The sequence below is a fragment of the Nipponia nippon genome, unplaced genomic scaffold (genome assembly GCF_047370975.1).
Source record: "Nipponia nippon isolate SJK-2023a ecotype South Korea unplaced genomic scaffold, ASM4737097v1 scaffold_1, whole genome shotgun sequence".
Taxonomy (NCBI): Eukaryota; Metazoa; Chordata; class Aves; order Pelecaniformes; family Threskiornithidae; genus Nipponia; species Nipponia nippon.
The window spans coordinates 162783074-162810846 of record NW_028262290.1 but is presented as its reverse complement, the minus strand read 5'-3'; the positions used below and the strand labels follow the sequence as shown (position 1 = coordinate 162810846).

The window sequence follows — 27773 nt, the reverse complement described above, 5'->3', positions numbered from 1 at the left end:
GGAAACCATGGGAGGAAGACACCTTGAGACATGAAATTCAAAGATAGCTGTATCAATAAATATGTGCCACAGATCTCTGGATGATGGAAGTATCACTCCACATTGCCCTGTCCTTGTAATCATCTTTCTGCAGTAGATACTGGTCTGACTATCTTTTTTGGCCTCTTCCTGACAAGTCCAACTACCCTCCCATCACACATGATATGGACCAGCTGGGAGTGCATTGATTTAGGTACTTTTTCACCTAGAGAAAGGTGAAGGAAAAACTGTTGTCCTGCAGTCAATACACCCAGATTTTTGCATGAGATGTCTGCCAGGCACTGATGTCTACAGTCCTTTCCACAAGAAAAGGACAGAACAGCGTTAGTAACAGTGATGATTTAATGACAACTGTGGTCTGTGACGATAGGATATTCTCCTTCCCCTTGCCCCAGGGTGGGATACCTGATCTTAAAACCTTGCTGGGATGTATTGCCTTTGTTTTCTTTCTAGGAGGGTCCTGGGCTGAGAGGAGTCTCCATACCAGCTTGTTTGGACAGGAAATTTGTCTCTGAAACTGCTTTGCCAGGGAACTTTGGGATCCCCTCAGAGCAATGGTGTCCAGGCTGACAGTTGTCCTTCACAGCCTGCCTGTCAGCTGGAGCAAGGCACCTGAAAGTCAGGCTGCAAGGCACCCAGATCAGCATCCCCTGATGTGGCAGCTTTGCTGTCCCCCAGCCAGCTAGGGAAAGAGGAGCATCTGCCAGTGCCTGTGGTCACCAGAACGATTCACCCAGCCCATGTGGGCTTGGTGCTAGCTTAGGTTTGTTGGGCTCTAGGGAAGCGATGAGCTGATTGCATTGCCTTGGCAATAGGATGTGCAAAACACTAAGCTGGGGATACTGTCGCAAGGAAAAGCCTTGTGTTATTCCATGAGAATACTGTGTCCACATGAGTTCCACGGTAAAGAAAGCCAGAAAATCTATTTTATGCCTAAGGGGTGATGCTTCCACCTCATTTTCCTCCTCTCCCCCCAGTCCCAAGGTTTATACTATACCCCAGAGACTCACTATTAGGAGCCGTCTCAAACAATGGAACTTCTTTAAATATCACCATTTTCTCCTCCGTCCTACTTACATTCCTCATTTAAGTGTAATTGCAAGTACTAGCTTGCTGAAGAGGACGAAACTACGTGCCTTTACTTTGTCAGAGGGATTTCTGTTATCCTGAGTTGTGCTCGTTACCAACTCTGACCCACCATTATTTCAGGAAACCATTACATTCATTATTAATAAGAGCCTTCCAGCTAACTTTCCTCCCTTGGAGACATTATTGTGGTGTCAAATGCCATCATGTGCTCTTTTCCCTATGGCATTCACTCACTCTGCAACAAGCAGGAGGGACTTCTCCCATTCTCTTTCCCAGCCTGACCTTTTTCAGACGTGGCATACCTAGATCAATTCACCTGCCTCTTTGAAACAGAGCTGAACTGATGCAGTCAAAAGGGGACAGGGCAGTACAACACTTTCAGAGATCTGTAGCTGTTCTGAGCTGTCACAATATCTCTGGAAGGAGTTTAACTTTATTAGCTTAGGGGATGAATAAAACATCTGATACGTACTTAAAATTGGATCCACTCAGATCCTGCACAAGAGACCTCAAATCTGTCTGAGGTCCCAAATGAGGACCCAGTCTGTCCACCTCCCCCAAAAGCCTGCATCATTTGATTGCTGACAATACAAGTAAAACCTGCATTTTGCACTGAGTATAGAGAGAGCCTAGGTAGAGGTTGAGACTAGGGTCAGAAACTGAACCCAGGCTCTTTGGGTGTTTTGATCCACTGAAGTTCTAGCAAAAAGTGCAAGCACCACTCTGCATCCAACCATATGCCTGTGATTGCCACATACTCATCTTTTCCCAATCCCAGAGCTTTTTCAGTCCAGGCTCAACCTCAAGAGGAGACAGAGAGTGTGCTCATTCAAGATACTCATAGCACAGATGCAGCAGCTGGAGCTCAGCCCCAATAAACTGACCTATTGCTGAAGACCCGTGGTGTCCACTTCGCAGATGAGCAGTCCAATCGTGTCACCCCTGCCATCACTCTGCTATTAACACATCCATAGAAGAGGGCTCTGGATCTCACCTGGAGGGACATATTTGATATTTTCTGTTGGTTCCCTTTACTCTAACTGAAAGACATCTCATCCCTCTGAGAGGTCATCCAATATTTCAGAGAGACAAAGTTGGCACCTGATTCAGTCCAATTCCACCCTTTGGGTACTTATGTTTTGTGTGATGTTTGTGGTTATTGTTAAAACTGTTTATCAAGTTACTTAGTTGTATTGTAGAAAATCTTCAGAATTCCAGACACAGTAAGGACCTCACTGTCTTAGATGTTACACCAAGAGCTGGCCATGCCCCTCCTCCAGCAAGGATGCTTTCTGTACAGTTTCACCACTGAGAGCAGTGGGAATACTTGCAGGCTTAGAGTTAAAGATATGTCTAAATCCTTTCAGGAGCTTTAAAAAGAAAAAAAAACAACACTACCAAACACGCAATAGGGAGTCATCCTTGTATGGACATGGTTGCAAACAATATCTGAAAGTCATTTGGGCAAGAACTGAGCAATTGGATCCATGCCATGATCCCATACGGAGACTTGCTCCATCCAACTTGATCAGAATTGTCACGTTCTTCTCCTGCATTCCTGAATCTCTGCGTATGGATCTCATGGGTCTTAGTCTGTTTCCTAAAAGAACAAGGCTTACGTTTCATATGCCATACCCACATGCACGAAAGTGTGTATATATCTGTGTCTGTGTATGTCTCTCTGTCTCCATTTTAACTCTTTGACCTGTTTCACCCATAAAGCCAGACAGTATGACGAATGATCCTACAAGTTTTATAAAAGGAGATGACTGGGAGAAGAGTCCCCAGGCGCACCATGAAGCTGGAACATGAGCTCAGCCCTTAAAGAACACAAGGGGATCTGAAGGGGAGTGACCTTATAAGCAACCCAGAAAATGAAAAGCTTTGGTTGGACTTTGCAATCAGCTATAAGGAGAAAAGCCCTGGAAACGAGATGGAGGGAATGATTTGTTTAATCCTTAGATAGTCACAATTTGGGATTGTTTTGTTCTGTTTCAATACAGCTTTTAATATTATGAGGCTCCAGTTCTGGACAGTGCAATAAACACACCACAGATAAATCGTAACAGAAAGCCATGCAGCAGCGTGTTGGAAAACCTTTCTGGTTTCAGCGCAGATGACCTATGTCTGCGCACATGCAGCTTCAGGTTTCCTTTACCAATTCTCATGAGTTCACATAATCCTGTTGCGTGTGAGTTTCTAGTCCTGGAGGTGGATGTTTAAATGCAATAAAAAATTGTGCTGGATTTATTCCTCCTTTTGCATTTTCATGAAAGCATTCATATTAATTGGAAGCATGCAACTTTGGGTTATGGGTTTGTTTTCTTTTAATAATGAAAGGAAACAAATGTTGGTGTGCAACTGACAGGGGAGGAAAAACTAGCAAGCTTAAATATTTAAATGCATTCAAACCATTGAATAACCAGAGGAAAAGAGAAAATAATGCTGTGTTGTGAAAACTTTTGCTGGTGTGTTAGGAGGATTCCAGGTCCACTAGTGTATATAAGTGCCCATCGCCTTGCTGTGATATTCACGCTATATTAAGCAGGATTCCTGCATGGGATTAGGGATGTAAGCCTCCTTGTAGGTGTTTTAGAGAGGGTGAGAAGCTGTTGTTATATGTGTTTCTGAGCAAATGACAAAATAATTCAGCAAGGCCCCAAAGAAAGATGTCCAGGTACTTCTGCTTCTATGTAAGGCTTGCTAAACTTTTGCAAACCTTGAGAATCTGTTGGGACTCTTTCCTCTGTGACACCATGACCTTCATACCAATTGATTTTGATTTAAAAGAAAACAAGGAGGGTGGTGGAAAGGCAGTGTCTCAGGGAGGAAAAGGCACCACCTCTGTGAAAGGAGACCGTTGGCAACAGATGACTAGGGCAGGCTTTGCCCGTCAGAGGTGACGGGCAGCGTATGACACTGCTCCCTGTGGAAATCCAGGAGCTGGGCTAGGAAGGAGCAGCTCATATCTGCTCCTGCTCCAGAATTGTGACTGAGGCTTGTGTGCCTCAGAACATGGCTGGGCTTTTAGGAACAGTCCCAGTTGCAGCTGTGGACAGGTACCAGCTGTGATTCAGAACACAGCTGGCTGTTCTCTGAGCAGATGGGATGGAGCAGAGGAGAAAAAAGTCTTATTAGGCTCATTGCTGGCACTGGGAAGACCAGGGCTTGGCCTGATGCCCACAGTCTAACAATACCACAAACGCATCCATTGTATGGAGAGGCCTAGCTGGATGCAGAAGGCAGGGAGTAATTAGTCTCTGTTAGGCCCAGGAGCTTATGGGCCCCAAGAAGGTCAAGCATCCAAATCTGTAAGACTCCAATTCCCTTAGCACCAACAGCCACCCTAGGGCAATAAGGCAGAGGGTCTGAAGCCCCTTGGGCAAGTGTGTCAGTGTGCATATGGCATGGAGATATGGGGTGACCTTGTTTAGCCTTCGCTTGCATAGGGGTCCAGTCTGGCAAATATCCATAGATGAGAAGAGCAGGACAAACGTCTCTTGTTTCAGAGACCAAGAGCACAAGAAACAGCCACACAGGCTGCTTTTGGGTTGCCTGGCGAGGCGGGTGTGCATTCCCAGTTGAGACATGCTGCTCGGGAGTCTTACAAGGCTTGGTGCTGTTGAGGAGAAAGGGTTTCCCGTTGCAGCTGGGGAATAGCAAAGGGGATGCCCCACAGGCTCGGAGATTTGGGGGAAGGTGTGCTAATGAATTTGATGACCAACAGGCTGGAACCCCTTTGCCCCTGGGATACCCGGGAAGTTTGGAGTCTTGTGCCTTATTATCTTGGAGGTGGAGGTCCTCATTGCACCTAGTAACATTGCATCTAGGGCTGGGGCGGTGCCTCCTTACTTCTGGAGGATTGGTAGGTGGTTCACATTGCACGTAGTGTCAGGGAGGATTCCCTCTTCCTCCTCAAGGCTTGTAGGCTTCCACAATGCACTTTGTGCCTGGGCAGCGGGGGAAACCCATTGCTCCTGAAAGTTTATGAGCAATGCGGTTAACATGGCACCTAATGCCAGGTGGGAGGGGGTGGCGGTGGAGGGATTCTTATTGCGGGGAGGGTGTCTGCATTGCACCTAATTTTGGAAAGGGGTACCCATTGCACCTAGCGCCTGGGCAGGGGGAATCCTCTTGTTCCTGGAAATTTTGAGGCAGTGGAATCCCCAGCGTGTGGGGGAAGTGGAGGAGGATCCCCGTTCTTTCTGGAGGCTTGCATGGAAGGCATCCTCATTGCACCCAGCGCTTGGGGAAAGGGATCTCCGTTGCACTCAGTGCTTGGGGAGGGGGTGATCCCATTGCTTCTGGAGGACTGTGGGCAGTGAAATCCCTATTGCACCCAGTGCCTGGTGGAGGGGGGAATCCCTCTTGCATCCAGTGTAGGGGGAGAGGAAGGTCCCCCTTGCTTCTGGGGGCTTTGAGGGTCGCTCTCTTCCGGGGCGCCCCCAGTCGCCTCCATCCCCGAGGCGTCCTGGGCGGAGGGCGGGCTTGGCTCCCCCGCCCGGCTCCCTCCCTCCCTCCCTCCCGGGGGTTTGCCCTGGGACGCGCCGGCGGCGCTGGGGCTGGCTCCTCGGCGGCGGGCAGGGCTCAAGGGCAGCAGCGCGGCGGGGCGGGGGGGGGGGGGGGGGGGGGGGGGGGGGGCCGGGGGGAGATGCCAGCGCCGGGGCAGCGCGGAGGCTCCGGCTGAGCGGGGAGCGCCAGCCCCGGGGAGACCCCCCCAGCCCCGCCGGCCCCATGGCGGGGCGGGCTCCGCAGCGCAGCCTCCCGGCGGCGGCGGCCGCCGCGCTCCTGCTCTTGCCCGTAAGTGCCGAGGCTGGGGAAGGGGTGGCGCGGGGGCAGGGAGGGAGGGCGGGGGACGCCCCACGACCGCGGGGAACCCACTCGGTCTGTGAGGGAGCGGGGCTGTGCCCCGTCCCTCCCCGGTCCCGCCCGCCGCCGGCTGCTGAGGGGTCCGTCCCGGTGCCCGTTGCCCGCTCCCTCACAGGTCGCGCCCGTCCCCGGGCACTGAGGGACCCCGTCCCGGTGACCGTTACCCGCTCCCTCCCAGATCCCGCTCGCCGCCGGCTGCTGAGGGGTCCGTCCCGCTGCCTTTACCGGCTCCCTCACGGATCCTGCCCGTCCTGGGGCACTGAGAAACCCCGTCCCAGTGGTTACCCACTCCCTCACAGCTCCTGCCCGTCTCCAGGTGCTGAAACAGCCCATGGCCGCTCACCTCTGGGTCCCCTCAGAGCCCCTGGGCTGAGCCATGGCCTTCTTGCTCTCCCCTTCTCTGTGAAGTAGCCACCTCCCATCCCCTTTCCTTGCCAGGAAAGGTCCAGCACAGGGACCCCACTGGGGTCGCATCTCCCTGCCCCAGAGGAAAGGGTCTTTCCTGCCCAATTCAGTGGGGCAGCGGGTGGCCATGTCTGGTGCCCATGGTCCCCAGCCCCTCGCCCTGGTCCCTCTCCTCGCAGCATGTGCTCAGCATCGGTCGCTTTTTCACCGCGAGGATCAGTGAACAGCGGTGGCAAAGGGCAAGGCTCAGCCTGCTCATCCATCAGAGTGTTTGCTCCGAGTTTCTCTTGAGCGATTTATAAGACGTGCTTTTCCTTGTGGTCCTTCTTCATCACAAGCTTCCCCCGGGTGATGCTGGGATGAGGTGGAGATAAGATTGGCCTGTGTCAGGCTGGACTTAAAGCAGCTTTCCCAGCCCACACTCTTAAGCCAGACTGACTTCTTTGGTGGCTTGTTTGTTTTAAGTGATAGTTTTAAGGGTGGTAATGGATACTTGCAAAGCAAATGCGAGAGGTTAAGCAGGAGGTGCATTAATCTTGCGCAAAATTTGTAAAGGCTGTTCCCACAGCATTAAAAAAGTGTCAGTGATCCTTCTGGACTGTAGTGTAATTGGCCCATCTTTAACATTTCCTTAGATAAAGAAAGAAAATCTGTTCTATTTCCTTATGGTCTGTCTTTTTTTTGTCTTTTTTTTTCCCCCCTCTCTATCTAATTTACAAAGAAAGATAGAGGGAAGCCAGGTCAGGAAAAGCAACAGGCTCCAAAGGCAAGCAACAATTTAATCTTAAAACCTTTGTGGAAGGTTTCTTAGAAGACAGAGAATATTTTCTCAGCTCCGCCGATGTCTTTCTTCCCCACTCAAAGACCATGGGACATGGTGCACATGGGATCAGAGAGGCATGTTTTTCAATCCCAAACCTGTTCTTCCTAATCTTTGTTTCTTAGTCCCTCTTCTCTTCCAGGCTGTGTTTTCCCGTAGTGATTTCTTTTGGTCCAGAAAAATATTTCAGTTTATGTTTAGATAGGGGGACTTCTTGCCAGTGAGGTTATCAAAAGTACCCAGGTTCTGAGAGCTGCCAGGCTAATTCTTTTTCAATAAATCAAAAAATATCATGCGTTTCCCCTGTAGATGTAATCTATGGACAGTTTCTGCATTCCCCTGTAAATTTTGGTAGGTGGGTTGCTGCTTCAAAAACAAAACAGCTGCCTTGAAAGAAAGAAAGAAAAAAAGTAGCACATATTAAGAATCAAAATGTCAAGTTTCCATAAAATGCAGTTAGTCTGAGAGAAATGTGTACTTGGAGCGTATTCCGAGTGTGCTTATATGGAGGAGCTTGTTTGGATGTAGCATACTTGTGTCTGATACAGACCCGTGTATGCCTGTGCGGTGGAAATAACGTGTTGGAAGACGATTTTCAGCCTTCTGTACAGAACAGTTCTTGTTGCTCCAGTTGTAGCAAAAGCAGAGATTTTACTGTTCTTTTGGGGTGTTTTCATCCGCAAATGTTGGTAAATCTGTATCTCTGCTTTACAGCTGGACGAAACTTTGTGCCAAGAAGCTTAAGAGAAATGTTTTAAAACTTTGGCTCAAATCCAAAGCTCTTAAGTTCCTGTTTGACTTGAAAACACTTGCAAGTTGACTTGAAGTCAATGGCTCTATTCACATTTGTGGATTTGAGAAAAGGCATAGCTGCTTGTGGGAGCAGGCCCTTGCGCGATTAAGGAAGCTTAGGTTTTCACAGCAGCTGAGCAATTGTGTTTTATGGGAACTGCAGGTTTGCAACACTTATGAAATGAGGCAACTTTCTAGTACAGAATTAGATCTGCCACATGAAAATGCTGGTGCAAATGATCTGTCGGATTTCACAGGGCCGGTCAGCAAAAGGGTGAAGACTTGCACAGCAGGCTCCGAGATTTATGTTCTCTTAAAGGGTTTCTGTACATATGATACACTGGAAAATGCATTTCCTTGAATGTGAAAAACAAACAAACAAACAAACCATAAAACAAAGGCAAATGAATCTTTTGACATTTTGATAGAGAGTCCTTGCTGAGTTCACGTAATTTGGAGGAGGGGGGGATTATTCATCAAAAACAACAGCAAAGCTTGCTGTAATTCACATGCTCTCCTGAAGCTGTTAAAACAGCCAGAGCAGTTTGAGTATATCAGCCAGTGGTGACAAGTTAAATAATATTCCTGGTCTGAGACTGCCAAAATTCAGTCCTACTGTGAATTAATGCGGTATAAACATCTTATCATGAAAAGCCTTTCCTGGTGTAGTACTTTGGCAGGGTTTAAATCTGTAGCCATCTTGCGGTAATTACTGGATGTTTGGAGGAGGTAGTTGTATGCAAGGAAGAACGACTGATGTTGGCGGACTGGTAGTTTTGCCATGAAGCATTTCAGTGATATTCATAGCTGCCCTTAGCTAGAAAGAAAGCAGCCTTTAGCTTTTGTTCATATAAGGCATCTGCTTACACATTATTATTCTGTCAAGAGTGGAGGAGAAATAATGATTAAGTCTTCTAAATTCTGTGGCCTTCATATTGCAAACCAGACTGGAGTTGTGCCTGCCCTGCTTCTCGCATGCCTCTGCTGAAGCTGGTGGAGGAAGACAGTGCAGGGATCTCATTGCAGAGTGCCTTCTATCAATTAGGTGCATACTGGTTTAGTTTCAGTCTCACAGGTTGTATCTCCACGAGTACATTAAGATTGCCAGGACAGCTCTTCAGCCTTCAGGCCATGTGCCAGAGAGTGGTTTGTACCCATGCTATTAAGCTCCTGCAGCTTCTAAAATGAGGAGACTGTGCAAACTGCCCACTGAGAGTGGTCCATGGTGCAGCCTAACTCCCAGATCATTCCTGGGAACTGTTTGAGATACCGCTAGATTGCTTGGGGCAAAAATGTGGCCAGGAAGCATTCTAAAAATTTAACAGTATAAATGATTAAGTACTTAAAACAGACCTTTGCACTCTTTGATTTATTAGCTTAGATGAAGTATGCCATACTCCCATTGCTCAGGGCTCTCAATGAGTGCCTGAGGGAGGCATTTCCCTCTAAGGTGAACTCTTCATTGCTTTGAATTCAGCAATCAGTTTTCTTTGTGTTAGAGATTATGTGGGATCCTGCTGGTGATGTGATGATCTGAGAGATTCACAATGAGAACAGGGTAGTGGATAAGATCGACTTTTAAAGTTTCTGTTTTCTTTTTATTTTCATTTTGTCCTATATATTATTAAACCAAATATTTGAAAAATGTTACTATTAGACCAAACATTTACACATTTCTGTATTTTTTAATAGTTCTGAAGGTATTTTTTGGGGGGAGGTGAGGAAAAGGGGCTAGGGAAAACAGGCTGTGCTCACTGCTGAATTTGATCCTTTTTAGTTTATGTTACTTTCAGGTTTGCAGCACTGAAACCCACGAAGGAGGCTTTGGGAGAAAGCTGGTTTACTTTAGATTAAAATTTTATCCAGTAAATGACATTTCTGCAGGAATTTACTTTTCCACTCTGTGTCTATAAATTGAAACAGATAGATCAAATCTTGATCAGGTACACCTCCTTCTTTCTTTTAACTTACACCAGTGTTAATCCCAAACACAGTCTGTTCTCCCTTAAAGTGCAAACATTAATTCTTGGATGTAAAGCTGGAGCTGTCCAGCGAGCCACATGGCACCTCCTCGCCTCCTGTAGGTACGCAGTGATATGTATCAAAGCACTGCATAAACATTGTCTTTGCCTCCTTATCTTTCTATTCATTAACACCTAGCCTTGACAACTAAACATTTCCTGCTGGTTTGCTTTATCAAACTATTTCTTTACACAGAATTACTTTCTTTTACTGCTAGTCCCTTTTTGTATCTTGTTAGCTTTGAAAATAACTATATTTGATTTGAGCTGGTGAGTGTTGGGTAAAGGGCTTTATGTGTTTTATTTTTTTTTTCTGAAGAGTTGGATAAATTTTTGCTATGGCCCTTATTACAAGAGAAGGCACATAGAAACTAGTCATTTACCATTGCGGTCAGTCAGCTAACAAGTACTGTCCTTCAGATGAATGGCTGCTTGAATTTCATCAATCATGTCCAAATGTATGAAAATTTCACTTCCAGTTTCTGGTCCCAGTGTGGGGATAATTGTTAGATGCTTCCTGCAATGCTTTTTGACATATAGCATGTCATGCTTTTGTAAGTACTGATCAGTTCTCTGGGTCTGGGACCATCTGGATTGGCTCTCACAAGGAGAAGTTCTGCCCGCTCTTCATGATCTTGACAAAGGCTGTGCACTTTGGGAAGTGCCGAGGCAGGGACAGTGGCGTTCTGAGAAAACCAGTTCATAGAGATGGGTTTTGACATCCTGTCCTGACCTCTGGCTGACGAGTACCTCATTGCTCTGCGGGTGAGCCCACGTTGAGAGTCAGGTGTTGGGAGCGTGCTGCTCCTGCCCGTGCACGTCTTGTTCCCCGGATTGACAGCTTTATTGTGGAGCTAAACGGGTGGAGAACTTGGAAGCCATCCTTCTCTGGGAATGATCAATTAAATGGCATGTGTTTGTACAGAAACGTGGCTTGTTTTCACTAAATAAGAAAGAAAATCCATTTGGTATTTCAAGAGCTGAAAAGTACTTCTTCAACAGAGCTGTAAGAAAGCGAAACTGATTAAAGCTCTACAAACTTTTGCGTAATCCTAGATGAATAACTATCCACTCTGGGTTGTGTATGCCGGGAAAGTAAATAGTGAGCAATGCAGATGGAGATTAAAATACATTAGCTGTCCTCACTGCAATGCTAAACCCTTGCCCTGGTAATAGTAGCTGAAGTGCCAGAGAACTGGAAGGGAGCCACCTGCCTCTGGGGGCTATGGGAAATTTCTTTTGCTGTTACCCAGGCTCCGGAGACGTGGGAGGCTCTCTGAGTGCTGTTATCTCTGTGCTGCCTTAGTTTTGGGAGTGCTGTCCTCTAGCAAGGGTGGCTTTTCCAGTGGAAAGGAAGTTCTGGAAGGAAGGAAGAAAGAAGGCGAAAGCCAACAAAAGGAAGTGTTCTGATGCGTCCGAACAGGTTGCCTGCAGGGCTGCCAGCCAGGCTCCGCTAGCAAGCGTCTCAGTGCACGGACTAAAGTATCGATTCCCTTTGAGTGGCAGTAGCAGACTTCCACAGCCCAGACATAGCTTGGGTTTCAGAAGGCTTATGCCAGCAGAAGCAGAGAGATGGCCTGTGAGCCAGCACCAGTGGCTGGACTTTGTAGTGTGGCCGTCACAGGCTTAACCTTTCTGCTTTCTCAGTTCCAGTCCCCAGGGCTGCTTGGAGGAATGCTGTGCTCCTGCTGTTTCCTTGTTTTGGAGGCAAGGACATCCAGGGACCAGTCTACTCCTTCTGTTATCGATTGACTCTTTCAAAGCAGAGAGGAAGGCCAGTGTTATCCCTCTGTCTGACAAGAATGATGTCTCAAAGCACACGACAGGATTTTGACTAGGGAAGCTCCAAATCAGATGGAGTGACGATCTTCCCTCATCCTGCCTCATGTCCTAACTGCCAAGAGATCAGCTATTTAGTCCATCTTGCACTTGAGAGACCTTCCCAGGTGTAACAAACCCCTGCTTTCTCAAAACAAGTGTCTTTTCATGAGTATTTTCAAGTCTTGTCAGACTTTCAGTATTTCTTTCTTTTGGACAGAAAAAAAATGTTTAAAAGAAAATTCTGTCTTTAAATATAAAAATAATTTAAAAATATCTTTTCATAGTATTTGGCATAATATTTTAATTATGATTATGTAAACAGGGTCCAAAATATTAGAAACATGACTGAAAAAAACCTCAAATCCTCTAGATTACCAGTTATTGTTCAAGATACAGTCTGTAAACTGTTCATTACAGCATTGCCAATAGGAAGGGTTTGGTAGTAACTGTTATCTATTACTGTTTTTACCATAGGGGCTATATGTCCTAGAATCAAGGAATGAAAAAATAATTTATGCTGGAGTGGACTGCTAGAGGTCTCTTGTCCGGCCTCCTTCTCAAAGCAGGGCTAATTTCAAAACCAGATCGTGTTGCTCAGGGCCTCATCCAGTTCAGCTGTGAACATCTGCAAAGGTGGAGATTTCATAACATCTCTGAACCTCTTTTCCAGTGCTCAGCCGTTGTCCTGGTGCATTATTTTTTCTTCATGTCCTGTGAGATTTTCCCTTGCTGCAACTTGTGAATGATGCCTGCCTCTTGTCCTTTTGCTGTCAACTTCTGAGAAGAGTCTGACTCCTCTGTAATTCCCCTTCAGGTAGTGAAAGACTGTTGTTAGACCTACTCTTGTTCCAGTCTTGGAGTTAAATTTCACTGTGATATGTGCTTTTCAAATACTAAAGGTGGGCTCCAGCCCAGGAGTAGCAGTTTAAGGAAGAAAAAATGGATGGAGAGAAAGATAATTCAGAACGAGCTGGTGAGGTGACACTGGTCATCAGCAGTGAACTATCATGAAGTCTTGGGTCAAATGAACATTTTATGGAGGATATAGAGGTTATTGTTGGCATTCCATGGACAGTGAGAGCCGGTATCTCTAGCTGATTAAAGTCTTGATCCAGAATGGGAGATGGGTTTTTACCTTTTCTAGGTGGGAGCATATTGGCAGAGACCTGAAACACAGAGATTAGTAGCTCGCATTTGATTATCTAGAGTTGGGAGAGCCAGTGGATGGAGGCCTTGAAGTGTAGTGGCAGTGTGATAACAACGGATGGGTGAATGATCTTTGCAGAAACTATTAAGGTAGATGAGAGTTTGCCTGGGAGAGCTAGCTGAGACACTGACATTCATTTGGGTAAATGTGACTTTTAAACTTGAGCTACTCTGGATTCCCTGTGTGTTTTGTCTCCAGTGCATAAGTCATCTCGTCCTAAAGTACATGTTTAAAGCAGAAGTGGTGGATTGTTCCTTGATACTGCTTCCTTCTTCCACTGAATATTAAGGAGCCTAAAACAATGCCTTCTGAAATAGGTGAGTGAGGTGAATATTGCATTTGAGCTGCTGGGGGGATTCATAGTAATGTGAATTGGGTGGAAAGAGCGGAGAAGAATTAGTCACAGGTTTGGTGTGAAGACCTAGGAAAAGTGCAGACATGAAGGCAGGAGTGCTGTGAAGGGCTTACTTCCCTTCCAGATTCTGAATATGATATCCACAGATATGGGGAATGAAGAACAAAACTCTTCAAGGGTGTGAAATTGAAAAGTCTTTCCATTAATCAATCTTATTTGAAGACAGCTGTAGCCTGTGATTCAAATGCTATTTTGCTCCTTTTTAATATCTCGTGTTGCTTTCGGAGGGCATGGAGACTTGGTGGGACAAGTCCAGCTCATGGGTGGTCTTGAACAGTTTTGCTTTGTATGCTGTGACTCAGAAAGGCACTTAGCACATGCGTGGTTTTGAGTGGATGAAGAACTTCCCGTCTACATCCCTATTCAGCAGAGCACGTAGGCAGATGCTTAATGGAGGCAGATCTCCAAGTTTCAAAGACAGCAGTGAAGTTCAGTGGGGGGCTCAGTGTAGCAGATGCTTGAGTTTTTTTAATTTATTTTTGAATAAAGATGAATTTAATTTCATGCTTAGAACTGAGCATGTGTTTAGTTGCTTTATTGAACTGACGTCCTACTTCCCATTCCATGCACACTTATATTCTCTTTCTCCAGACTTCCTGGAAGAGCTGCAGAATACACGCTGGCCTCTAAGATCATAGAGCAATGTCTCCTGGATCATTTGAGGTTCACTAGCTAGTAGCACTATTTTATCTAGCCGCTTGGATTACCTGAGAGACAAGTAATGACAGGGAGTTGAAAGAGATGAAGGGTGACTTGAAAAGGGGACTGGTTTTCTTGAACTGTGCTAGCAGTCTTTCCTTTTACTGTAACCTTAGCTGGCTCAGGTTTCAGGTTGCAGGTTCCTGTGAAAACTTGTATTTAGACCTTCTATCACAAATGGAAATTACTTTTCTGGTGAAGCGGAGCCAAACGATTGTGTACTGCCAAATGCCGCTGCACTAGCAAAGTTAAGTTACTGAGTTGAGAAAGACCAAAGACATCTTGAAGCAGAGGACTGACCTTTTTTAGTTCTTCAACAAGCAAAGTATTTCCACTGTGCTGGCTCTCTTAGCACTGTCCTTTAATAAGCATCTCTTTTGCATACATCTTGTGCATGAAGTAACCACACAACAGTGAATATAAATCCATCCTGGCCACAGAAAAGACTGCCTTCCCCTCCTCTCCTAGACTGGTCTCCGTTTTCCTCTTTAGGTAGCATTCTTCACTCTCCTGGTTGTGCGTATTCGTTCAGGTGATTAGTAGCAAATATTCTGGCTCTCCTCACTCTCTCCCATGTATTGCCATCTCTTGTTAGAGAGAAAGAGCTTTTCAGATGAATGTTGGCATTTGTTATAAGTGCATTCCTCGGAATACCTGGTGTTTTTCCCAAAGCATCTGTTTTCACACACAAGTATTGGTGTTGGCAGGAATCCCTGCAAAACTTGCCAGATGCCCACCTGCCCTGGAAACTCCCTAGCTGTATTCAGAGTATGGGTTTTGTCAAGGAAGTGTGGGATTTGCTTCGATTTTGCTGCGTCAAGCTCTTTCACTAATTATACTTTCATGGTGAAGTTAGATGTATGTCTTTCCCTAAACTGAGCTGTGGACACAAACTAACAGTTTTTGCATTTAATTGGACCGCTGCTCTGAGACAGTCCTTCCAAGTGCTCAGGTGAACACTCGCTCTCATTGTAGAAATGGTGCATTTGGAGACCTTAACTTAATAAGTTTACCTTTGAGCCGGGAATATTTCTCAAATTAATTTATTTGAATTGTTTAATTGAAGAAATAAAAATTAAATACAGGTTTTTCTTTTCGTTTTCTTTTTATTTTTAGTTCTGGGGCAAAACTACGAAGTCGCACCTTTCTGTGTGCTGAAGGCAATTTCACTGCACTGTTGACGTTGAAATGGGGTAGAATTTAAGGCCTGAGCAGTCCCAGATGTTTTACAGAAACCCCTGGGAGGAGGTGCAGCAGGAGTCTTAACAGCAGTGCTGCTTCACAGAAATGAAGGGTGGCAATAAGCATCCTCCTAACATGATCCATGCCATTACCATAGATGTCTACTCAGGAGGGGAAAGTGGTTTGATTTTATAAGGAGCACGGATGGCTGGTTTAGACCGAGACCTCATTTTTATGTGGCAATGGAGACATGAGATGGATCCTTCTCTTGTGAACTGTGGACTGAGCACATGTTTTGTGGCTGATAACTACAAAATTGTTTGCTGTTGGAAGGTCTCTTCATCTTGCTCACTAAAAGAAAGAAAACAGTAGTACTCCAGATAATTTTATAAGATGGTGATGTGTTCCTGTCTTCTGTAGCCATCACCTCTAAGAATGTTTTTACCTCTCCTTTTGTTTATAGTGTCTAAAGAAAATTTAGGAAGGATTCATGTAAGTTACTCGGTCCTTACAGTGGGTGAGACCCAGCTAATGCAGTCAGTGGAGGTCAGACACCGATTCATTTCAGCCTAAAGATTTAAAATATGGCAGATGAACTGCACCTGAAAAATTCCTGCTTCTCTTCCTGAATTGCAAAGGAATCCCCGGGTAATCAGCTCAGCTGATGCTCTCTTTATTTTGAAGTCTGAGCTATTTGAGATAAATCCCACTGCTTTTCTGCGAGTGGCTTTCTGATGAGATGCTGTTACAGTTCCACAGGATGGATTTCTCTAGGACCTCGTAAGCACTAGATACTGCGTTTTTTTGAAAGGGAGATTTTTTGCTCTGTTACTTTGAGACTATGTCTCAGATGTCAGCACCTCTGCTTTTGTTCAGCATGCCACCAGCAGAGGTTTTACAGGGAGGCGTAACAGATTTTTCTAAAAAGCTGGCTTTTATTAGACAACTAGAATATGGTATCTGGGAATTCTTATGTGAGAATGGGACAGCAGAATGTATGCATCTGTCCATGTTTAGCAGCATTCACTGCCTCCGAGCTTACCTCCCCCATCTTGGCAACAAATTTTGCACTGTCATGTGTCGTCCTTTTCCACTTCAACCCTTTCCTTCAGTTTTCAGTCATGCTGACTTCATCCGCTCTGCTGCTTCTTACTGAGAGATATTTAAACTTACAAGATGCTGTCCATTGTATCTCTGTGGTAGCCCCGTCCCAATATTGACAATTCTGGATCCTATTCATAGCTTTGGAGTCTTGTTTATTTTACTGTAGCCATTTCTTACATGTTTGAGAGAAGAAAACCACCTCTCCAATGCAAGTGAATTACAGCACCATTGTTCATTTGTTTTTTTTATATATATATCTATCTCACTACTTAGTGGAATACAGTAATCTTTCAAACCAGGACTCTATGTTAATTGTTTTTAAAATTAAGTTACAAGTCCTCTCTAATCTGCCTGAAATAACCACAAATTCTGGTAGGAACTGAGAGGAGGCAGCACTATGACGGGTCAGATATTTGTCTATGCCCAGAGCTCTCCATATGATACACTGAGGCATGTTACATATATCATATAATGTTGCATATGTGTTTTTATGACTTCATGTTAGTAATTTATGACAGTGCTTTTGTGAGAAAGAACAATTTCTGCAAAAATAAGTGTTGGAAAGATTGGAGCCCTTCCGTTTGCAGAGGAGAACACACGACTATTAGTGTCTTGCAACTTCTAACAACGTAACATAGCAGTACGTTACTCTCTCTTAGGTTGTTGCCCTTTTCATCTGCCCTTCCCATATCTAGAGGTGATCTTATGGTGAGTTCTGCTTATTGTGTCACGTAGTTACATGCCCCCGACAGAGGTGAAGACCTTTCATGGATTAATGAAGAGCAGTGACCATGGCCAAGTGGAAAGGTCTAATGAAATGACCATGAGAGCCACAGACAGTGACGCACTAGAACAACTCATCCACTCCTTTTCTTAAAGTCCTCTCAGATGTGAACAGGAAGTTGACCAAAGGCTCCATATATTGTTCTGAAGAGTCAGAACTGGCCTACAGACTATTAGTTGGTGCCCCTGCTTTATAGAATAAAGGACTCCTTTTCACCTTAATCTCTGGCTCAGGGCATTATTTTTTTTTGTTCATAAATGTCTACAGTAGCTCAGAGAAATTAAGATAGACATTTCTGTGCATGTCTCAGGTAAATGTGCAAGACAACGTAGAACTGATTTGGTGGGAAGAGGTCATGGAATAGTAGCTGTCTTAAGAGAAATGCAGTTTGAGTGAAGTAAAGTAGTACATTAGTTACTCAAAGCAACTAATATTTCAAAATATAAACACAATCACAGGCCCAATTATTTATCTTTAAAATTCTACATTACTTAAATATTTCTTTTTTTGCTGTTCTTTATTATTTTTAAGAGGGTTTTTTAGGCTTTTGGGGTTTGTCTGCTTTAAATACAATTTTTAAAAAGTATCACACACAAGAAAGCTGTTCACTGTGGTTAGCAGAGAGAAAACGAAAGCAAAAGTAACATAATATGTGGAAGGCGCTTTTCCCTCTAGCCAAATGAATCTAAGTTGACCCTAAAGCAAATGTGACATTTAACCTTTCTTGTTCCTACACATGCTGTGCTGAGCTTGACCTCTGTCTGTTCTTTCCCATCATCTTACGAAGTGGACAGCTGAACATGCAGTGTATTTACAGTACATGGAGATGTCTCAAGTTTCTTCTTTGAAGTGAGACAGTGCTTTGGCCTGTGAGGTAGCGGAGGGGCGGAGGGATAGAAGGGAAGAAATGCCTCTGCTATGTCAACTCACGTGACTGGGTCTGACATGAGACATGAGCACTACAGAGTCTGCTTTCTGGCAGGCTCGCCTGGAGTTCTGCGCCTTGTAAGATGGCATCTGCCCTGGCTGCAGAACAGAGCCATTGCCTTTCTCTCTCTCCTTGACCATGCATGACCAGTACCCTGGAAGTCTTTGCTATGGGAGGCAGGAGTTCGAGTCTCCCCGGAGGAGAAACAACAGCTTCACAGTGTTTATTTGAAAAGAATGAAGTCTGAGAAAGGCTTTTTGTTTGTATTTCAAGACTTCATATTTTGTAAAATAACAGCAAAGTGAGAAATAGATAGAAATGGTATTGTACAAAGATCAGTTGTTCTTTAGAGACCAACATTGCTGATGAATTCTATTGTCATGATCATTTGCTCCATTTCTTATTAAGTGACAAAGAATTCAGTGACATAAAAAGGGTTCTGCAATCACTTAATGCCTCTTAAAGCACTGAAAGGTAACGTCAACATTCAAGGAGTATGGTCGTTTCCCTGAGTAAAAGCTGTCTGTATTATGTTAGAGTCATTCTGCGTAAATAGAAAAGCAAGGACGTTTTGTGTGTTACCACAGCTTTATATCCCTTCAGAAATAGTCAGGAAGATTTCGTTTCATAGTTTGAAAATGGAAGTTTCTGTCATTGATGTGTAACTCCTGAATTTTTTCACCACATTTAGTTTTACCTTTCTTAAAGGGCTTTTCAAGAGCTTCTCTTGCTCCAAGCAGTATCCCAACTCAGCTGTACATTGAGTTGTACAGGTCTGTGGGCTTCTGTCCTTTGTCTGCAGCAGTCACTTCAGTAACTTCATTTCTGAATGTGAAAATGGCAGTGTATTCCTTGGATTCAACTCTAAATATACATTTCCTAAAATTTACTTGGGGATGTACTATTGTCCTGTACTGAACCTGCAGCTTTCTTAAAGTGCCCATGTTCATATTACTGCTCTCTTTCTCGCTAGCATTTGCTCTCAGTGGAGGGCTCGGCACTATGAATTCTGAGGGTCAGAAACTTGTGTCTTTTTTACTGGCTAAAAAGAGCCAAGGATCACCTTACAGGGATGCCTACTTTTCCTATACAGTCAATGGAAGCACTTTCCTCAAGCCTTCTGAATTGCCCTTTGCCAATTGCTGTCTCTCTTGAATGTGTAAGGATCTTTAGCACCCATGTAACCATTAAAAGTTAGTTGAAAAAATTCCACACATGATCTTTAATGGGACGTGATTCATCTTCTCTATTTTAGGTATCTACTTGTAGGTGAGATAAGTTGTGTCCTGAGCTTTGTTAATGCTATTGACTAGCTCCCACAAGAAGAGGTCCAGGATAGGTGGTTCATTTATAGATGCCTACGTTTAGTCAGATGAATGCCACCTGATGTCATGGAACTAACCAAGTATAACCGTAAATCTTCTCTGTCATGAGGGGATATCTGTACCTGAACCAATTTTGAAGGGGAGCTGCTATAAAAGTGCTGGGGATCGTTGTACTCATGAATGAGAAAATCTATCTTGTGCTGCTGTTTTACTGTTTGTTTTGTTTCTATCTGTTCATCCAGATAGTTCTTCACTGTGAATCTTCTGTGAATCTGCCCTTGTCTGTTCTGCTGGAAAAGTACTGTGAAGCTTTGTCAGCCCACACCAATGTCACAGGTATTTATTCCTCCATTTCTTGTTGGCTTCTTGTTACTGTAGGATCTGTTTTCAAAGTGTCCTTGCTCCATGAACATCTTTTCCTGCTGAGATAAACATAGTGCATCCAGCCTTGGGTTTTCATTGGCAACAATGTGCAGTGGTGTGACATGGAAAGAAAACTTTGAATTTTGCACACCTGGAAATAGCTTCAGGTGAACTACTAATGACAGCACTTTTTCGTAACTTAATCTGTTCAACTGACTATACTCACGGACTGATATGATAGTTGAAGGTCAGTACAGTTAAAGTGTCTGTATGCAGACTGGTCCAGACTCATTGCCAAAGGCTGTCCACAATTCTTCAAGTTCAGTATGGGACATCCAGGTTTGGCAGGCAAAGACAGGTGGATGTGCTAGTAAAATCCAGCCCTTGTGTGGCATTGACTGTAGAAACTGGGGTGCTCTGACCAGACTGACATCTTGTATAAGCTAGGGATGAACCTTGGACCATTTCAGTCAGATCAATGGAGTATTTACCATGAAAAACACCAGTCCTTCAAATTAGAACACAGTACATATGTTTAAATTCAAAACTTTATCATTTCTGTTTCCTGATCCCACCATCAAGTCTCCAGAACCTGACTCTAACGGTTTAGGTAAGGACAGAAGGCTTTTCTGACAGAGAGGTAGGGCAGGGGCACTTAGGGGCACTGGCAGTGGGGTAAAGGAAATATCCCATACTCTCTAGAAGACTAAGGGTAGACAGCAGGAAGGAGTGGGGGGAATATGGTGCCTTTGCTTCCCTCATACCAGTTTTTGAAAGCAGGGCAAAGCACTGATTCTTTTGCTTGATTCTTGGCTAAAATACACCAGCACAAAAATGATACTGTGAGAGATGTGAAACTGGATCCAGGTTTGCTTCAGGAGTGGGAGAGACACACTCACAGCCACTCCTCTGTGGAATGACTGAAGAGGAGGCTGTGCTGCAATGAGTGATGCTATTAGGGGAAAAAGTAACTTCGTTTCTTTCCCCTTCACTTCTCTTTCACCCTGGTAAATCTTCATGGAGGGAGGAGTTTAAAATATCTTGTAATAATGTAGATATTATCATTCAGCCAGTTCTTCAGCCGTGAAAAATAACAAAGGAAATGAGGCTCAAGGAAGAAAAAATCTTTCAGTATAATATATCAGATCAATTATGTTTTACTCTGACTGTATCAATTCCTTGAGGACAATAAGCTGATCTAGACAAGCTGATCAGGCTGAAGTCTGAAAGTTGTGTTGCTTTAACTGTCTCTTAATTTGCATATAAATGGGTGTGTTGACCTGTATTATGAATCTAGCCTCTCTGCAACTTGTGCCATTTTGTTCCAGGGAGCAACTCTGCCTCATGTGGTATATTTGCTTGTATAAATTTTAATGACCATCTATTCCATTCTGTAGCTGGAAACAAAGGAAAGATAGATGAGGTTCTGTGAAACCTTCCATAATTTTGGACCTTTCTTTCAGGTTTTCTTTGCCTTTTGAATATTTTTGTAAATATTATTGTAAAACTTGCCATTAATTCATAATGTATTTTTCCTTGTCCAGAGCTTCCATTGCAAAAAAACAAATTTCACACCAGGCTGTCTTAGAAGTTGGAAAACAATCTTCTTCTCAATTGTTGACAAAAAATAATTTTCTGGGCTATTTACTTGATGCATGAACACAGGGCATCTTCTCAGGCTGAGTGCAACTACTATAATAGCATTTCAATATGAAAAGGGAAGTCACAGAAACTATCATTTTAAGGTATCACTGATCGAAAAGGTAAAGCACTGCTCTGAAATTAATGAAACTTGATTGTTATATAGAGACAATCCAACATGCAGCTTTTCTAGAACTTACCTTCCCATGATGCTTGTGACCATAGCCCTTTCTGCAGCATGCTTCAAAGTCCTGTGAACCTCTACCCTGCTTTGAGCATGGGCTTATACATACAGTAAAACCCAAAGCTGCTTCATTTTCAGACCAGTTGGACATAAGCCCAGACTCAGGCATAAGTATGAAGGGAACTTTGGGACATACTAGGGACAAAAGTTCTCTTCTTTGCTTAGCATGGGCTGATGTACTTTTCTCAATGATGTGGTGGATCATCAACATGGTACTTCTAACCACTACATGTTCTTTTTGCCTTCCATGACAATTGCAGGAGCTTCAAAATGGTCTGGACTACTCAGCTATGAGTCTTCTCATTAAAAATGGAGGTCAGCAATATAGTGATACCCTCTTCATACTGAGTAAAGTTCTAGTTGGTACAGTTAAAATCCAAAACGTGATTTCATCCTAAACTAGGATCTAAAATGGAGCAGAAATGCAATGCTTTTTCTTTAAAGGGATCCAAGGATAACAAGCTCCTGTGACTAAGTGTACTCTAATTTTTTGATGTCCAAAATGGGGTGAGCTGTGTGCATCCTTCATTTTGAAACCTCATAAAAATAAGGATATATCACATTGAAATATTGTTGTGCTCCATTCAGCAGCATGGATGTATAGAACCAGACCATAGAGTCTGCAATGTCTGAGTCTTTTCTCTGACTCATGTTCTTTGACACAGTGCAGATACCATATTTTAGAAGGGAAAAAAAATCAACAAAAAAACCCCAAGGAGAGCCATATTGAACAATCTTTATTTATAGCTGGGAGAACAGTAAACATTAAAGTTTTGTAATTGGTTATCTTCCCCATCTCTTTTCCAGAAGATGCTGTTAATTAGTCCAATATGTTAATTTCCACCCCCTATAATTACTAACTTCACACCCCAAATATGTTCTCACTAAGTATCCCAAACAGATGGCATAAAATGCTTTTGAGAATTTCATGTATGTGTAATTTTACTGAATTGCTGAGTGAATGACATATTGTAAATTCAGTCTGAAATGATTTAAACCAAGCAATACTTTTTCGGAGTTGGAAGGCAATATAACTCACTCTCTCTTTTGGGCATTGTTTCGTTGAAAAATCCCTGGATGACACCTTCATGATTGCTTGGGTGCAGCTTTTGAGCTTGATGGGAATGCGTGTTTCTATTTGTGGACCTGAAGAAGAATTTTATTTAATTATTACTTTGCTTTCATATGTAAGAGGAATTGGCTGAAATGGCAGGATTTTTCTACAGTGACTCAGCGGAATAGGTTTCTGATGTTGTAATCTCCTGATATGGTTCGGCTACAATTAAAGTAATATCCATGATGAGTGGATGACTGTAATTCTATATATCTGTATGATATATGCACTGAGTTATAGCTTGAATTTTTATAGGACTGTAGAGGAAGTGAGTCCTCACTTCACACTGATATTCCATGGGTTTTGTCATGCCTTCCTTCACATCCTCTGACTTTCCCCTCTTATATGTTTCCACTAGAGACTACAAGTCTTGGCTTACATCTGATCCTACTCAATTTTGATCTCTAAGGAAATCTTTTGATCCCACTGTTTGGTCCATTGACACGTTTGTCCACACAATCTTTAAGACCTTGTCAAAAGATGATTCATCTGAAAACGAATTTTGTCCAAAAAATAAACTAGAAGGTGGATGGCCAGTGCTACTGTGCTGATTGTATCAGTATAAGAATTACATTCTCTGTTTTCCTTCTCTTTCCTACTGTTCAGTCACTTTGAAGATTGTAATTTGCATTTATGGTGTTTAAGGCTATTCAGACAACCCAGTAAAAGAGAGACAGTAGATTAGATGTCATGCATTTCATTTCATGAAGTTCTGGGATGCACTGAAAGGAAAAACTATTTGTTCCCCCTGGTGACTGGATCCTCTTGAGGTGGGGGTTGGTTCCTTGCCCTCATTCTAGTCACTTTGTAGTACGGTGAAAGACTGTTGTCTCACAAAAATGGTGTAAACCTCCTGATTCTGAGTGGTGCAGGGTTCCACCTGTACAAATTCTGGCTTATACTACTCTGATGTTGTTTTCTCGAGTCTCTGGGGAAGCTCCGGTTTAAGGAACATGTTGGTGGGTGTGGGAGGAATGTATCCAGGGATGGATTCCAACACACAACTCCTCAAAGATGCTTGTCAAGTCGCCAACTAACCTGACATCACTCAGAGATTGCCTTGATTTCACCTGTTGCTGGGACAGCATCTTATACTAGAGGCTTCTCCAGCACTTACAATAGCACAAAACTGGGAAGGTATGAAAAATGGTCTTTTCTTATTCTTTGTTTCACTTCATTGTCATGGTATAACCCTGGTAGGCAGCTAGGCACCACACAGCCACTCGCTCACTCCTTCCCTAGTAGGATGAGGAAGAGAATCAGAAGGGTAAAAGTAAGAAAACTTGTGCGTTGAGATAAGGACATCTCAATAGGTAAAGCAAAAGCCGCGCACACAAGCAAAGCAAAACAAGGAATTCATTCACTCCTTCCCATTGTTCAGCCATCTCCAGGAAAGCAGGGCTCCATCATGTGTAACAGTTACTTGGGAAGACAAACGCCATCACTCTGAATGTCCCCCACTTCCTTTTTCTTCCCCAGCTTTATATGCTGAGCGTGACATCATACGGTGTGGGATATCCCTTTGGTCAGTTGGGGTCAGCTGTCCCAGCTGTGTCCCCTCCCAACTTCTTGTGCACCCCCAGCTGCTCACTGGTCGGGTGGGGGGAGAGGCAGAAAAGGCCTTGACTCTGTGCAAGCACTGCTCTGCAGTAACAAAAACATCCCTGTATTATCAACACCGTTTTCAGCACAAATCCAAAACGTAGCCTCATACTAGCTACTATGAAGAAATTTAACTCTATGCCAGCGAAAACCAGCACATCTGACATAAATGTTTGTACTGTTTCTCCTGGACAGGCATTGGTGTCAGAGTCCAATACCTTCTGACCAGGTTCTTTTAGATATTCCGTGTGTGGCGGGTATGAAGTTTAATGACACATTTACTTATTTGAAGATAGTTGATGTTCTGATTTATAAGAGCGATACAAAATATACTGAAAAGACAATACAAATGTAAGTTACACTTAGGAAAGTATGACAATTGCAATACACAGTTCAATCACAATACCAATGTGATCCTCATTACTGGTCTCTATAATATGCTCACCATCAGGACACTGGGTATCCCCAGTCACTGGGAAGGAATATGTGGGTTGAAGCCAACTCAAGCCCATTGCACTCCGCAGAATTCTTCTGTTGGTTGTTTAAGTTTTATAGTCTCGGTTGGGCTGAGCCATGTATACACTCCCCCCATGCTGGCCTGCCTAACTCTGGGAGACATTCATACTCTTTTAATGAACTCAGGGAGAAATATTTACACCACCAGTTGATCCACTCAACTGTTGATAGCTGTTTATCTAAAACAAAGGCCACCCTCTGGTCCCCTTCGTGTTGAAATAAAGTCAGATTCTTTGCAACAGCCGTGGTCAGTCACACCCGACATTATTCCCTGAGCTTCCTGGGTGCAGCACCTCTGCTCTGCCTGTCTCCTCTGAGCTTTGTTCCGTTGTAGGGATCTGTTGGTCAGTCACAACTGGCCAAAGCAAGGTTCATTCGAAAGAAGGATTTCTGAAATCTCATGCCATTCTGAAGCATGAATCAAACTTCCTCTCTGGTCACTGTCACACTTCAGATAGATAACTTCTTAATATGGCTATCAATGCTGAGCTACCAAAGACATCCTCTTGCCTAGAGGCCTCATAAACCAACTACAGATAGCCTTATGCTCAACTGCTGTGGAATAAGTTATTATCACTTTTCAGAGGAAACTGTTCACAAGTATGCTAGACAGCAGTAAAAGCAACTTACGAGAGGGAGAGAGAGCATGCATCTTTGCAGGATACTTTTTGAAGTGTATATTGAAAGAGAGTAGCTGATAGCTCTGCGTTTACTGCATGATCTTTGTCTTTCAAGCCTAAATTAATGAGGTTAAGATGCAAAAGTGCTCTCTGTGACAAAAAAAAACCCAAACAACATGCACATAAGGGTTACTTCAGACCTTTGAATACTGCTTCAATGTTATGGATCTGGTTTTGTTTCCAGCTATGACAAGTACATATCTACAAAGTGAATAAGTGTGTGTGTGTGTGTATCTGTGTGTGTACTGGAGGGAGTATATGAATGTGTTTGTGTTTTTGTAGAGTGGTGACAAAACCACATAAATTGGGGAAAAGTAGCATCCTAAAATGTGGGTTTCTTGTTGAAATTAAAATTTGAAAGATTTCTTTGGAGAACCAATTAAATATGTAACTTAATTTTATCACTATTTTATAGATTACATTTATATTAATTTGAATTTGAAATACTTATGCACAAAAAAAAAGTAAAATATTGTAAAGCTTCATTTCAAACATTAAAAACTGTCAAGTTCCTTTTTTAGAAAATTATTCCCTATCGTTTTGATAAGAAAGAGTTTGAAGGCTTGATGCTATGTTTGTGCAGTGTTTCTGCCACCTTGAAGCTGACCATTCATTACAATGCTTTTATTTCCATCATTTTTTGTTTTGATGTTATCCTCAGACAGATCTGCCTCTGGGAACGTGGCACAAGTGCAAGTGTCTCTAAACAAGGTTTTGTAACTATTGTGAAATAGTGGACCTTGCAGACTCTGTGAATGACTTCATTTTTAAATGATTCCTGCTTTCTTGTAATTTTATGCAAACAAAATATGAGCTTTCTAGGTTTTGTTTATGGAGGATTTATCTGCGTTACTTTACTGGAAAGGGTGCTCTCATTTGTGGCTAGAAGACTTCCTTTTTCATCCAGATTCTTTGTACTGTGTTCATTTCTAACCCAGAAGCAACATAGGCCTTTTCTCAAGGCAATCTCCATGCCTATTGTAAGGGTAGCGATCCTGTGTATGGTCTGTTTGTCTGTGGTAAAGATACTCAGCGTTAAGTTGTTCAGTTCAAAACTTGGTTAGATTTTTCCCTAGGTTCACTCTTTAGATCTGACTGGGACTTCTACTGATCATGAATCTCTGCAGATCAGACAGGTGTGACCATCTTGGGCTTGCAGATGTTTCAGTATGGCTTTGTGTGCTGGTCTTAATACCACTGTCCTGATTTGCTGTTAATACAGGCTCGACTGGGTCATTTCTGCTTAATGCGTGTATGGAGGTCACCTCTGTGAAACAGGCAGCTGGGACTGAACCTGGAGTTTCAGAACAAAAGCTAATAGCTGAAATTAGAAGTGCTTAGGAGCCATTGCATTGTAACTGGGGTTCTCATGCATTCATAGGGTGGGACTCATCTCACACATTACACATCTGAATATTTGTGTTTACATGTAAGTCTGAGCTCCCATTATTGCCAGTGGAATGGGATTTAGTTGCCCTCACATCAGTGCCAAGTGCCCTTTGAGATGCTTTAGGGTAACCAAGACCTGCAGGGCTGGCAGATCCGACACAGAATCTACAAGAGCCTTCTGCCCTGTAGAATAGCTGCATCTGGCTGGAGGGATATCTCAGGGCATGTGTGGCACTAGGTGCCTGTGTGCGGCTATCTGAACCCTTCCTTAGATCTCCATTGACTGCACTAGATGAACTAGATGTCTAGAAGAGTATAGACATCCCTATATAGGCACTTCCACACAGGAGTTTATAGAAATCTGCAAACTGAATGCCATATAGCATGTAGACTGCAAGATGGGAGTTAAATCCACATTTATAGCTCAAATGCATGTCTGAAATCTTCTCTGACAAGGTGATTTAATCACAGATGCTTTAGCTATCAAAAAAAAAAAAAAAGTCACGGGTGTTTTGCCTTGATGCCCCTGCTGCTGAGTGCACACAGGCTGTAGATTTTTCTTGGCTGACTGTTGTTAATTTTTAGTAGTCAATCAATCAATTTTTTTTTCAATCAATCATTTTTTTAGTAGATGAAAGTTTCATGAGAAACTTATTTCATAACTTGCTTTCTATCCAGAACTGCAAAGGTGAGGCACTCACTGCTCCAGGGGTTATTTATTTCT

General features: G+C 43.4%; 1 protein-coding gene across 1 annotated transcript in view; it reads left to right on the top strand.

Moving 5' to 3' along the window:
• Positions 1–5793: 5793 nt before the first annotated feature.
• CRHR2 (corticotropin releasing hormone receptor 2) overlaps positions 5794–27773 on the top strand; it is a 171574-nt gene continuing 149594 nt past the window's right edge. Inside the window, exons 1-2 of the mRNA XM_087731325.1 lie at positions 5794–5928; positions 19743–19836. Coding sequence (XP_087587451.1) covers positions 5863–5928; positions 19743–19836 — 160 coding nt within the window. The 5' untranslated portion in view covers positions 5794–5862. The remainder of the gene's footprint in view (positions 5929–19742; positions 19837–27773) is intronic.